This window comes from Ranitomeya imitator, chromosome 9 (genome assembly GCF_032444005.1).
Source record: "Ranitomeya imitator isolate aRanImi1 chromosome 9, aRanImi1.pri, whole genome shotgun sequence".
Classification (NCBI taxonomy): Eukaryota; Metazoa; Chordata; class Amphibia; order Anura; family Dendrobatidae; genus Ranitomeya; species Ranitomeya imitator.
The window spans coordinates 62,620,664-62,635,629 of record NC_091290.1 but is presented as its reverse complement, the minus strand read 5'-3'; the positions used below and the strand labels follow the sequence as shown (position 1 = coordinate 62,635,629).

The following is a 14,966-nucleotide window of genomic DNA, read 5'->3' as shown; positions in this document are numbered from 1 at the left end:
TGGTCGCTGGAGAGCTGTCTGTGTGACAGCTCCCCAGCGACCACACTACGATTTACCTACGATCACGGCCAGGTCATATCGCTGGTCGTGATCGTAGGTAAATCGTATAGTGTGACGGTACCCTTAAGAGCATGGCTAATAAAATTGAATAGCTGCCAAAACTTTTGTTGTTTCCCTAAGTAAGCCAATTACAAGGTCTGTGAGCATTGTGTCTTGAGAGGAAAATGGCAAATGGGAACTTGGAGATAAAGACCTGGATAGTATGATAAGTAATGAAAACTTGTGCAAGATTTGCTCAAATAGAATTGCTGAAAGGAGACAAATTTGCCTAATTTTTGGTTGTTACTAGTGATGAGCAAGTGTGCTTGTTACTCGAGATTTCCTAACATGCTCGGGTGGTCTCCGACTATCTTGACCAGGGGGAGGAACAGCCGCACTGAAAAAGTCTTATAGGTTGCAAAAAGAGATTTTGAGTTTATTAGATATACAAGAAATGTTCACCACAGAGATGAAAATAATTGAAAACAAGGCAATCAAGGCAACTTTTCGAGCCTACCCCGGGTCTTTGTCAAACCTCACTTGAAAAGTAGAGAGAATCAATAGAAGGCTGGTATAGATAGAAAAACAGAAGTCCCATATGGGGCTTATTAACTTGTGGAGAAGGACGCCATCTGTGGTAATAATAAGCACACAATCTCTTTTTGCAACGTATAAGACTTTTTGAGCGCGGATGCTCCTCCTCCTGGTTATGGTCACTGGACACAGTCCATGTTCAGCCTGCACCTACATATTAGCAGAGTACGCATCATTTACCCTTTAGTCTCCGAGTATCTTGGGTGTGCTCGTAGATCATGTTTGTTTCTCCTCAGATGCATGATTTGCGGCTGCTAGACAGCCTGAATATATGTGGGGATTCCCTAACAAACAGGCAATCCCTGCATGTGTTCAGGTAGTCTAACAGCCGCAAAACGTACAGCTGCAGTGACACAAACATAATCTATAAGCACGCCCAAATACTTGAAGAACACCCGATCATGCTCGGAAAACCTGAGTAACGAGCCCACTCGCTCATCACTAGTTGTTACCTTCACATTCGATACATTTTGTATGATGCTCAGCAATAGAATTATTTAACGGATAATATCTCTCTTTGTGGAGAGTGAGATACCTGACATGCCTAAGACATAGGCCATGCAATGCTCTTTTGGGAAACTGAATATACAAATTGACTCTTAAAAGAGGAAGAAAACATGAACTCTTCTGACTCCCACTGGAAGTAGCAATCCTAAAAGTCAATATCAGCCATTTAAGGAGCCTTACCACTTGACTCAGGAAAAAAGCCAAACAAGACACTCATTTCCACACACATGTTTCAGGGTGTTTATCTCTCATTAGTGCACAGCAAGAGGTCTGATTTGACTGGATGAGACACTTTCATAAGGGAATTAAGGAGTAAATCTCATGTTGTAGAGAGTGACAAGCATGATATGCCAGTGTGAGGAATGTTATAGGCTATGCAATGCTCTTCTTGAAAATTAAATATGCAAATTGACACTTCAGAGACAAGGAGAATGGTGGCTCAGTGGTTATCACTGTATGGTTGGTCAGTGGTTAGCACTGCAGCTTTGCAGCGCTGGGGTCCTGGATTCAAATCCCACCAAGGACAACATCTGCAAGGAGTTTGTGTGTTCTCCCTATGTTTTCCTGGGCTTCCTCTGGGTTCTCTGGTTTCCTCCCACATTCCAAAGACATACTGATTGGAATTTAGATTGTGAGCCCCATTGGGGAGAGTAATGATAATGTAAGTAAAGTGCTGTGGAATATGAGAGCGCTATATAGCACAGTATAATAAATATTAAATAAATAATAAATAGAGATGTTGAAGATCCTGGTAAGAGGAATCTCATTTAGCCAAATCAGACCTCTTGCAATGCACTGATGAGTGACAAACACACTGAAACACGTCTGTCAATTGAGTGGAAAGTGGAAAGACTGGACTGGATAAAGGGTTGATATTGACTTACAGGAGTGTTGCATCCAATAGGTGGCGCTAGAGTCCAAGTGTTCTTACTCACTGCAGAGGCAATTCACATATGGAACGTTTTACTGACATGTATGCACATTATTTTGGTATAAACTTCAAATAGTGATGTCAGAAATGAGAGGCGCTGAATTACACCCCACAAATCAATTCTTGCAGGTTAGTACAGTGGAAAGTATTTTCTTGTGTGATAGTCTTGAGTCTTTTGTGATTGACTCAAAGTAGAAACCCATGGCACTCAATGTATCTTACAAGTCAGATTTGTCTTGCAAGATGTATTACATGCTGCACTTTTCCACTTTGAGTGTTTTTGGGTCATCACTGATGGTTCCTATCACTGAGCTCCTCCCCCAAAAAAGATACACATTTGTCATCCATAACTTGAGAAACCAAATTGTGAGGAAGCATGAGCAATCTCAAGGCTACAAGTCCATCTCCAAAGACCTGAATGTTCCTGTGTCTACCGTGCGCAGTGTCATCAAGAAGTTTACAGCCCATGTCACTGTGGCTAACCTCCCTAAATGTGGACGGAAAAGAAAAATTGACAAGAGATTTCAACGCAAGATTGTGCGGATGTTGGATAAAGAACCTCGACTAATATCCAAACAAGTTCAAGCTGCCCTGCAGTCCGAGGGTACAACAGTGTCAACCCGTACTATCCATCGGCATCTGAATGAAAAGGGACTGTATGGTAGGAGACTCAGGAAGACCCCACTTTTTACCCCAAGACATAAAAATGCCTGGCTGGAGTTTGACAAAACTTACCTGAAAAAGCCTAAAACTTTTTGGAAGAATGTTCTCTGGTCAGATGACACAAAAGTAGAGCTTTTTGGGCAAAGGCATCAACATAGAGTTTACAGGAGAAAAAAAGAGGCATTCAAAGAAAAGAACGCGGACCCTACAGTCAAACATGGCGGAGGTTTCCTGGTGTTTTGGGGTTGCTTTGCTGCCTCTGGCACTGGACTGCTTGACCGTGTGCATGGCATTATGAAGTGTGAAGACTACCAACAAATTTTTCAGCATAATTTAGGGCCCAGTGTGAGAAAGCTGGGTCTCCCTCAGAGGTCATGGGTCTTCCAGCAGGACAATGACCCAAAACACACTTAAAAAAGCACTAGAAAATGGTTTTAGAGAAAGCACTGGAGGCTTTTAAGGTGGCCAGCAATGAGTCCAGACCTGACTCCCATAGAACACCTGTGGAGAGATCTAAAATTGGCAGTTTGGAGAAGGCATCCTTCAAATATCAGGGACCTGGAGCAGTTTGCCAAAGAAGAATGGTCTAAAATTCCAGCAGAGCATTGTAAGAAACTCATTGATGGATACCGGAAGCGGTTGGTCGCAGTTATTTTGGCTAAAGGTTGTGCAACCAAGTATTAGGCTGAGGGTGCCAATACTTTTGTCTGGCCCATTTTTGGAGTTTCGTGTGACATGATCAATGTTTTGCTTTTTGCTTCATTCTCTTTTGTGTTTTTTCATTTAAGACAAATTAAATGAAGATATTAATACCAAATAATTTGTGTTTGCAATCATTTTGAGGAAGAAACTGAGTATTATCTGACAGAATTGCAGGGGTGTCAATACTTTTGGCATATTATATATGCAGTTTTTCCCTCCATCTACTGCAGAACAGCGCAATACAGTCCTCACATGTTGCAGAACTTTTTAGTTTCCAATAACTCCATAGCGCACAGGAATCTCCTCCTTAGTCTACAGAAAAAAGATATCTAGTGGCTGAAGAGTGTATTATTAGCAATTAAGAGCTGCTTACTATAAATTTATAATTTATAATTCTAACTTTACTATTCATGACCCTTATTACAAAACTTTGCTCACAATTTGCACATTTTCAAATTCCAAAAACAGTGGCTAACAATTAGAGAGTTCTTCAAAAATCGCTTTTCCAGCGTTTTGTTGATGGATCATTTTTCTATTGTGAAGAAGTGATTGTTGTCTATAATAAAACGGAGGAAGTAATCCAGATCAGATTTCTAGAATTGCTTCCTTGGCTTATTTATATGTGCGAATATCACTTCATAATAGAAAAGCAGCATGCTGGGGAAGTGTCTTCAAGTTGACTTTTTTTTTAAAGATTTGCTCATTCATTTTCAGGAACAAGTAAGAATAGGGAAAGCTTTTTTGATAATTTCTTGACAACTTTGACATTGTTATATTTTTCTAATTTTTTTTTTTTGCCATTTCAGCACGTAATTCGGTAAAGACAAAAAAAACCCGGAACCCTCTCCAGTTTCCTATATTTGGGACACTGTTTCTATTCATGAAAGCTTTTATATTCCTGGAGAAATTACAGAATCATTTCTTTTTGTACTTTCAGAAGCTGAGGTTTAGGATAGTCATAATGAGCTTCCAGTGCCATATGCCTCCTCATTAGATACCTAGTCATGAGGAATGAACACATACAGTGTTGTAGACTTGTGAAAAGCAAAACAAGAGAGAATAGTCATGTAGCATCCTACAGAAGATGGAATTTAATGAGCCATGCCAACAAAGCGCTAAGAGGATCTCCCCAACTGTTTTATCAGTTTAAATGGTAAGTAATATATGTACCATTGATTAACCAAAGAATCTATTATATCAGCTGATATACTAATTTATTCATTTGAGGGTTAACATTGGATCAGGAGACACTTCCGATACCAATTGTACCAAAGTAAGAAGGATATTTACTTCGGTAATACATTTAGAGGGAACCTGTCACTAGGTTTCCCCTGTATAAAGTATGGACAACACCTTTAAACCCTATTTTTAAGAATACTAGAATGCTGTATGTATGTTCCAAATACCCAATGCAAGGCACGAAAAGACCTTTTATTACATTCATATACAACATGGTCCAGTCCAATGGATGTCTCTGGTTTTGATCTGGTGCCTCCTCTCTTCTTACGATTGCCGTACTGCTTCTTACTTTGTGTTGATGGTACATCCTACGTAAACCACACATTCACTCCCATTGCACTCCTGAACAGGCAAAGCACTATAGTGCGCATGCTGGCTTTACACAATATTTTGCTCTGACCTCTACAGGGCAAAGAGAAGTGCGCCTATGCAGGAGCTCAAAGGTTACTGTGGATGACGTGGGATAAGACAACCGCACGAAGTTGGGAAGAAGGATGGTAGGAAGAGAGGAGACGCTGGATCAAGACCAGTGACGCCCTGTGGACTAGACTGCTCCATATGTGAGCACTACAGCACTTTGTTCTTAGCTTGGCAGGGCAGAGAGAAGTGTGGTTGTGCAAAAGACTGACCAATGACACAGTGATGATGACATAGGATGTGTCATAATCATGAATCAGGGAAGAAGGGTGGCAATCGCAGCAAGATAAAAGGTGAGGGGTCAATACCAGAGACACCCATCATACAGGAAAGCACCTTATGTGTATATAATAAAAGGTCTTTTTTGTGCCTCGCATAGGGGACTAGGAACATGCATGCTGCATACTCATATGTTGTTAAATAAGGTTTAAAAATACTGGCAGTGCTTTATATGGGGAAATCTGGTAACAGGTTCCCTTTAAAGGGTACCTGTCAGCTGAACCAAGGACAGCATAAATCAGAGACTGGCTATTATTAAAATGTTGTTCTGTTCTATCATTCCACTCTTCTTTTCCTACCATTGGCCTAACACTGGACGTAACATTACAATTTCTCACCATAGAGATGTAAAAAAATATTGTGATGTGCCAACAAAAGCTTCAACAATCTGAATGACATATCAAAACCATTGCGTTGCCAACAGAAGACAAATATAACATCGACATCTATTAACAGTGTTGTAAAATCATGTTCCCTTTCAAAACAGGTCAATTAATAACTCTTATTAAAGGATGTATGCTATGAGAAAAGGTATGGTAGGACTCATTTGTACATAACATACAGGTGCTTCTCACAAAATTAGAATATCATCAAAAAGTTAATTTATTTCAGTTCTTCAATACAAAAAGTGAAACTCATATATTATATAGAGTCATTAAAACAGAGAGATCTATTTCAAGTGTTTATTTCTGTTAATGTTGATGATTATGGCTTCCAGCCAATGAAAGCCCCAAAGTCTCATTATCTTAGTAAATTAGAATAATTAACCAAAAACACCTGCAAAGGCTTCCTAAGTATTTACAAAGGTCATTTAGTCTGTTTCAGTAGGCTCCACAATCATGGGGAAGACTATTTACTTGACTGATTTCCAGAAAGCAGTCATTGACACACTCCACAAGGAGGTTAAGCCTCAAAAGGTTATTGCTAAAGAAGCTGGCTGTACACAGAGTGCTGTATCCAAACATATTAATGGAAAGTTGAGTGGAAGGAAAAAGTGTGACAGATAGAAAAAGTTGCACAAGAAACTGGGAAAACCATAGCCTTCAGAGGATTGTTAAAAAAGGCCATTCAAAAATTTGGGGGGAGATTCACAAGGAGCGGACTGCTGCTGGAGTCATTGCTTCAAGAGCCACCACACACAGACGTATCTAGGACATGGGCTACAAGTGTTGCATTCCTTGTATCAAGCCACTCATGACCAATAGTCAACGCCAGAATCATCTTACCTGGGCCAAGGAGAAAAAGAACTGGACTGCTGCTCAGTGGTTCAAGATATTGTTTTCAGATGAAAGTAAATTTTGCATTTCATTTGGAAATCAAGGTCCCAGAGTCTGGAGGAAGAGACACAATTCAAGCTGCTTGAGGTCTAATGTGAAGTTTCCACAATCAGTGATGTTTGGGGAGCCATGTCATCTGCTGGTGTAGGTCCACTGTGTTTTCTGAAGACCAAAGTCAGCGCAGCCATCTACCAGGAAATTTTAGAGCACTTCGTGCTTCCTTCTGCCAACAAGCTTTTTGGAGATAGAAATTTCATTTTCCAGCAGGACTTGGCACCTGTCCACACTGCCAAAAGTACCAATACCTGGTTTAGAAACAACAGTATCACTGTGCTTGATTAGCAGCAAACTGATCTGACCTTAACCCCATAGGAATTTATGGAGTATTGTAAAGAGGAAGATGAGAGACACCAGACCCAACAATACAGACGAGCTGAAGGCTGCTTTCAAAGCACCTCAGCAGTGCTACAGGCTGATCGCCTCCATGCCACCCCGAATTGATGTAGTAATTGATGCAAAAGGAGCCCCGACCAAGTATTGAGTGCATTTACTGAACATACCTTTCAGAAGGCCAAGATTTTGTATTTTAAAATCATTTTTCAAGCAGGTGTTATAAGGTATTCTAATTTACTGAGATAATGACTTTTGGGTTTTCATTGGCTGTAAGCCATAATCATCAACAATAACAGAAATAAACACTTGAGATAGATCACTCTGTTTGTCATGACTCTATTTAATATTTGAGATTCACTTTTTGTATTGAAGAACTGAAATAAATTAACTTTTTGCTGATACTCTAATTTTGTAAGGAGCACCTATAGATAGATATTTTATGTAACCTAGCCCCAGACGGTAGTCGTGTGAGTAGGCTGCCACTTCCACAAAAGAGCCACTTACAGAAAATTGTGGTTGTGCATGTGTGACATTACGCCTGATTCTGCTGCTTCCACCGTCAAGTCTGATATACTTGGTGTAGTACTGCTCCCTTTAACCCTTTCAATCAGGAAGCCATACCAGTTCTTACAAACAATGTTGTTTTTATGCATGGCAAACTGGTGAACAGAGAGTAACAGTTTATGCATTCTTCATCGCCCTTCATACAATGCGCTGGCTTCTATCCCAAAGCTACAGATAGCATTCTGCTTCCAGCAACAGGTATGGCAAACGGGGAGAAGTTTAGAAGGCCTGAACTTTCCTAGGTGTAGAGTCATATGAGTCCAGGTGTATCACTATGACCCTATTACCATGTTTCCTTGCTTAGATTTGTTCCAGAGGTCACATGTAGAGTCATTTCTCCCAAGATGAGTACCCCAAGTAGGGCACTAACTTTTCCCAAGGTCACCTTCTCACTGGACAGTTTTCTGGACTTGTTAACCTTTTTCTTACAGGGGTCCTCGCTTGCCTGTTATTGTCCTGCCTCCTACAAAACTAGTTCCTCTTCATGCTGAGCCTTGCATATCCCACCACTGGATCACCTATGCTCTCCCTTTTACCTCCTCTCCAACACTGACTACTTACTTCCTATATCCCTAAACACCATCCCTCTGGTCACCTCTAGGAACAAACCTTCCTCCAGGGGCCGACCTTGCAGTTAACCCTGCAGTTAACAAAAACAAAGGGGAAAAAATCCAGCTTCCAAAAAATATTCCACATTTATTGAGAGTAAAAGGAACAGTCCATTCAGATGATTCACATGATAGTGAATAGCAGGCCAGCTACTCACTATCATGTGAATCATCTGAATGGACTTTGCATGGTACTCTCAGTAAATTTGGAATATTTTTTGTAAGCTGGATTTTTTTCTCCTTTGTTTTTGTTCATTGTTCCACGTGATGACTTCATGACATCCATGCTTCCCCACAACAAATGCCTAACAGGCAGGGGCGGATTATAAGAGGGTCAATCTGGGTGGTAGCCCAGGGCCCAGTGGTGTGGGGGGGCCGTGGGCTACTGCACAGATTGCCCGCCGGCATTTATGGGCCCCCGGGCCTGGTGGGCAGAGAGAGGGGGCCCGCATCGGGCCCCGTCTCATCTGCTCACCGGCCCCCTACCGGAGCTGCGGCGGTTTCCTATTGACGTGCGTGCGCGTTCCCGCACGTCAATAGTTAATAACAGCTGCCAGCCAATTGGAGGCTTGCAGCTGAAGTCGGCCAGGCGCAGCGCACACGTCGCCAGCGTCTGACATCATGTCAGACGCCTGCGAGTGCGCGCTGCTGTAGGGAGCTAGCCGCCTGGAGCGCTGGTCAGGTGAGGAGAACTCTGTTTGTTTTCTTTTTTTTCTTTTTTTGATAACCTAATGGTGGAGACACTGGGGGCAGATGATTGCTGGACACACTGAGTGGGGCAATGCTGGAGACACTGGGGCAATGCTGGAGACACTGGGGCAGATTGCTGGACACACTGGGGGCAATGCTGGAGGACACACTGGGGCAGATGATTGCTGGAGACACTGGAGCAATGCTGGAGACACTGGGGCAATGCTGGAGACACTGGGGCAATGATGGATACACTGGGGCAATGCTGGAGACAATGGGGCAGATTGCTGGACACACTGGGGGCAATGCTGGAGGACACACTGGGGCAGATGATTGCTGGACACACTGACTGGGGCAATGCTGGAGACACTGGGGCAGATTGTTTGGCACACTGGGGGCAATGCTGGAGGACACACTGGGGCAGATGATTGCAGGACACACTGACTGGGGCAATGCTGGAGACACTGGGGCAATGCTGGAGATACTGGGGCAGATTGCTGGACTCACTGGGGCAGATGATTGCTGGAGACACTGGGGCAATGCTGGAGACACTGGGGCTATGCTGGAGAAACTGGGGCAGATTGCTGGACACACTGGGGGCAATGCTCGAGGACACACTGGGGCAGATGATTGCTGGGGACACTAGGGTAATGCTGGAGACACTGGGGCAGATTGCTGGACACACTGTGGGCAATGCTTGACAATAGGCCATACTGGGGCATATTGCTGGACAGGAGACACTGGGGGCAATGCTGGACACACAGGTGGCAATGCTGGAGGACACACTGGGGCAGATAATTGCTGGACACACTGGGGCAATGCTGGAGACACTGGGGCAATGCTGGAGACACTGGGGCAATGCTGGAGACACTGGGGCAGATTGCTTGACACTCTGTGGGCAATGCTGGACAATTGGACATACTGGGGCAGATTGTTGAACACACTGTCTGGGGGCAATGCTGGAGACACTGGGGAAATGCTGGGGACACTGGGGCAATGCTGGACACACTGGGGCAAATTGCTGGACACACTGTGGGCAATTGGACATACTTGGGCAGATTGTTGAACGCACTGTCTGGGGGCAATGCTGGAGACATTGGGGCAATGCTGGAGACACTGGGGCAATGCTGGACAATTGGACATACTGGGGCAGATTGTTGAACACACTGTCTGGGGGCAATGCTGGAGACACTGGGGCAATGCTGGAGACACTGGGCAATGCTGGAGACACTGGGGCAATGCTGGAGACACTGGGGCAGATTGCTGGACACACTGTGGGCAATGCTGGACAATTGGACATACTGGGGCAGATTGCTGGACACAATGGGGCAGATTGCTGGACACACTGGGGGCAATATGCTGGAGTCAGACACTAGGGCAGATTGCTGGACACACTGTCTGGGGGCAATGCTGGACACACTGGGTCAGATTGCTGGACACTGGGGCAATATGGTGGACATACTGGGGCAGATTGCTGGACACACTGGGGGTAATATGCTGGACACACTGGGGCAGATTGCTGGACACACTGGGGGCAGATACGGGGCATGATTGGAGACACAGGGCAGAATGAAAGATATGGGGCAGGATTGGATCATGGGGCAGGATGGATATGATGGAGACAGATGGGGCAGGATGGGGAGATCATATGGGGTAGAATGGATACTCATGAGGGCAGGATGCGAGAACATATGGCTGAAGCCAGGAATGAGATAAACGGGGCCAGGATGGGGAATATTATTACCATAGGGGCTAATTAAGGGATATTATTACTGCAGTGATGTATTTATTTTATTTTTTGAGTATACTGTTTTAAATGGGGGAGCGGTCCTGTTACTGTGTAGAGTGACACTATATCGCCTTTTTTTCTTCATGTGGTGTAATGTAGAAGTTGTAAAAAATTAAGCAATGTGCTCTGCAAGCGGAGCTCGAGATAACTGTGTTATTTCCTGCAGAAACGAGTCCTGGCTGGAAGAAATGATGGCGGTCTGTGCTGGATGAAAGATGAAGGACTTCACCTAGAGACGTCATTGGTAAGTCAGTGTTACCTATACACTGACACTATACACTGTATACTATATACAGAGCTCCTGTGTATAATGTCACCAGTGATCTCTGTATTACCTCTACACAGACACTGCATACTAAGTACAGATCTCCTGTGAATACTGGCATTTATGGTGATGGTATTGTGGTTTCTTTTATTATTATTACTGATCAGTATTGTAGTATTCAGTCACTATGTGGTGGTAATATGTAATCTGGAAAAGGTGTTGTGGTATTTGTCCGTTGCATGTGCTATTTGGTCACCAAGAGGTAGTAATATATGGTCTGGTCATGGTGCGGTGGTATTTGTTCCTTGTATGTGATATTATTCGATCACTGTGGTTGTAATTTGTGGTCTGGTCATGGTGCAGTGGTATTTGTTCCTTGTATGTGATATTGGTCAAAATATACCTAAATTGTATTGCATATTTTAACAAATATTTAATGGGTTACAGTAGAGTAGGGCCCGGCCATTTTTCTGGAATAATCTGGTTCAGTTATCACATGACCCCCGTCACATGACCCCCATCACATGACCCCCATCACATGACCCCTGTCACATGACCGGGGGGGCCCACAGTGTCTGAACAGCCCGGGGCCCTGGCTACCCTTAATCCACCCCTGCTAACAGAAGAGCTGTTTTTTTCCTCTTTTTTGCTTGCAACCCTGCAGTTAACCCTGCAGGAAACTGATAACCTGATACAGACCACCACGATAGGGATAAATAATTTTTAGAATAATAGAAACATACAAAACATAATTTAATTATTTACTGCAACAACATCTTTATGAGGGGGAAATAACGCCTTGTCCACCCTCTTACATACAGATAGATAAATATTATTATAATATTGATATAGTTCCCAACTCAGTGTCATACAATGTATTCACAGTATCTCTCCAGATAATACCACTAATCAGTACCTAATAATACTGCCACATAGTGTCCAAATATAAGTACTATAAGGTACCCCAATAATACTGTCACAGATTTACCATATATTTTATCCTGTTATCACTAATAATTAGCAGAAAAATAACTGGGCCAAACAATGTCTAGTAATCATGTACCTTTGAGGATTATTACTGCTGTGAATTATTCTGTGGAGAGTTAATATTGCTCCTACATAGCAATAACTAAAGGATTATACTGGCTTTTGTGTGCCCTAGAATGCCTGCAAATACATCTTTTTCAAAGTGAACTGCACTTTCAGGTTACTTCACACTATTTTAGGTCATTAAATGGCATGTGTCCTTTTTTCGTAGTTTTCCTTTTCTGTGCTGCAGTTGCTTCTCTATCTGTATTGTGACATTTTCTTCGTATATCTTGTCCCCTGCCTCACTCTCCATGGATATCAATAGGAGGCAGGTTTAGGGTACCGTCACACTATACGATTTACCTACGATCACGACCAGCGATATGACCTGGCCGTGATCGTAGGTAAATCACACAGACAGCTCTCCAGCGACCAACGATGCCGAGGTCCCCAGGTAACCAGGGTAAACATCGGGTAACTAAGCGCAGGACCATGCTTAGTAACCCGATGTTTACCCTGGTTACAAGCGTTAAACTAAAAAAAACAAACAGCACATACTTACATTCTGGTGTCCGTCAGGTCCCTTGCCGTCTGCTTCCCGCACTCACTGACTGCCGGCCGTAAAGTGAAAGTGAAAGCACAGCCGCTGTGCTCTGCTTTCACTTTACGGCCGGCAGTCACAGTGCGGGAAGCAGACGGCAAGGGACCTGACGGACACCAGAATGTAAGTATGTGCTGTTTGTTTTATTTAGTTTTACGCTTGTAACCAGGGTAAACATCGGGTTACTAAGCGCGGCCCTGCGCTTAGTAACCCGATGTTTACCCTGGTTACAAGCGAACGCATCGCTGGATCGTATCGCTAGATCGCTAGATCGGTGTCACACACACCGATCTAGCGATGACAGCGGGAGATCCAGCGATGAAAGAAAGTTCTAAACGATCTGCTACGACGTACGATTCTCAGCAGGATCCCTGATCGCTGCTGCGTGTCAGACACAGCGATATCGTAACGATATCGCTGGAACGTCACGAATCGTACCGTCGTAGCGATCGAAATGGTATAGTGTGACGGTACCCTTAGTTTAATGGGTCATTAAAGTCAGATCTGTAGACATATCTCAGCAGTTTTTGAGGATGAATTCTCAGTGCAGAAGACAAAAAGCGACTGATAATTGTGGAAAGAGTTACTTTTTTTTCCAAGAAGGATTATCCACAGGTTTCTTAATTACAGTTATTACATTTTAATAAGGATTTTTTATTATTCCTATTTAACAATACAGATCAATGTTTTTCTGACCTTACAAAACATGCCATTTATTAGAATATATAAAAGTACATAATAAAAAAGGAAAAACCTTCAACGTGATCTTGTCATGAAAGGAAAAAACAGCATAAATGTTACTTACCTTTGAAACTAAATCTTTCTTTCCATACCGAAGCTCTTTCAGTTGGGCCTGTATACGTTTCGACTACAAAAAAAAAGAAAAGAAAAAACAATATTAATAAAGAAGCCCCTTTTAGGTTTCATACCGTAATTCTTGCTGTGTCGTAAATCATAAAGGTCAAGCTTGTAATTGACCTTCTGATTAATCGTCACATACAATTATATCAGATGAAGAATGACTTTGGCTTGAAATTTCAAATACAATAGTCATGCCAATAATTCTTTTGAGCCTTAAAAAGTTATGGACAAAAGATTTGATAACCATGCAGAAAAGTAAAAAAAAAGATTATACATAATTCATAAAAAAAATAGAAACTGAGTTTCTGCTTTTTTTATCGTTACTGTACGTATCAGATTTGTTTACATGTTTCACATACATTATTATAAAGTATATCAATTGGCCATAATATTATAAACCCCTGCCTAATATTGGCAGGTACCCTTAAATGGCACAAAATTATCTCTGTTCCATTGAGTCCTGTATGCCAGAGGGCCTAAAGATATGTGAGGGTGTCCTGTGGAATCGGATGCCAAAATGTTAGCAAGAGATTGCTCAAGCTGCATTGGCTGTAATATGAGTCCTCCATAGGTTAGATATTTAGGTTGGGTTGGATTAACATTTGCAAACTTGGAGGCAATGCCCACAACATGAACTTTTTGACATGCTTTCCAAGCCATCCCTGAAAAATTTAGCAGAGAGACATAGTATCCATTTGAAAGAGTCCATAGCCATTCTGGTGTAATGTTGCTATAAATGAGACTACTTTATTCTGCAAAAAATGTTTAGTTAAGCGACGAATGTCTCGGTGTTAATCCCCCATTCTGGCACAACTGCCAAGCTTGTTCTATCTACCCCTATAACCTTCTTTGCAGTAGTCCACTCCAGGTTTCTCTGTTAACCCAGCAAACTCCTGAGGCATCTTTGCAATAGACCTTTTAAGGCTGGATTTGCAGAGGTCAAGTTGGAGTTTAGTAACATTGTCCACAGTTGCCTCAAGTTGGTAAGGAGATTTCATCTACTTCCCTTGGTTGAGCTCTGGCCAGTTGTCTATTATCTTTACTATTCCATGCCACAGCCAACATTTTTCTAAGTTCAGTCCAACATGCTAGTTGTTGTTCTTACCAACCTCTCAACATGTAAGTTACCACGTTCTTGCAATGCTTTTCAGTCCTTTTCATTACTAGTTCTGGCAATTTTAGTAATGCTTCTCTTCAAGCATGTCTGTAGTTTGCATTTTCTTTTCTGCTATACCACTGTTATTAATGGAGGATACCAGACTCCATTTACTTCTCCGTTACATTGTTGCTATTAAACATTGCTCTGCTGGAAGAAACTAAATTTAATTTAGGAGTGATAGTAGTGGGGAGGAGGGAGAGGGTAGTTTGAAAGCTTACCATGATGAAAATTGCTGGACCAGTATTTCGACAGGAGATCCTCCTGAGTGTGCTGGGGTTTTTTGAGGTTTAATTTTTTATCATGTTTTAATAATTTTTTCTAAATAAAGACAAGTTTTATATATCCTGGATTGATGTGCT

The 14,966-nt window shown here is 42.4% G+C and overlaps 1 protein-coding gene across 2 annotated transcripts in view; it reads right to left on the bottom strand.

Moving 5' to 3' along the window:
- The window catches only part of LUZP2 (leucine zipper protein 2), a 1,110,632-nt gene that overhangs the window by 338,695 nt on the left and 756,971 nt on the right, over nt 1–14,966 (bottom strand). For both annotated transcript variants that reach the window (XM_069738799.1, XM_069738800.1), the window contains exon 7: nt 13,393–13,455. In XM_069738799.1, the coding sequence (XP_069594900.1) occupies nt 13,393–13,455 (63 nt within the window). The remainder of the gene's footprint in view (nt 1–13,392; nt 13,456–14,966) is intronic.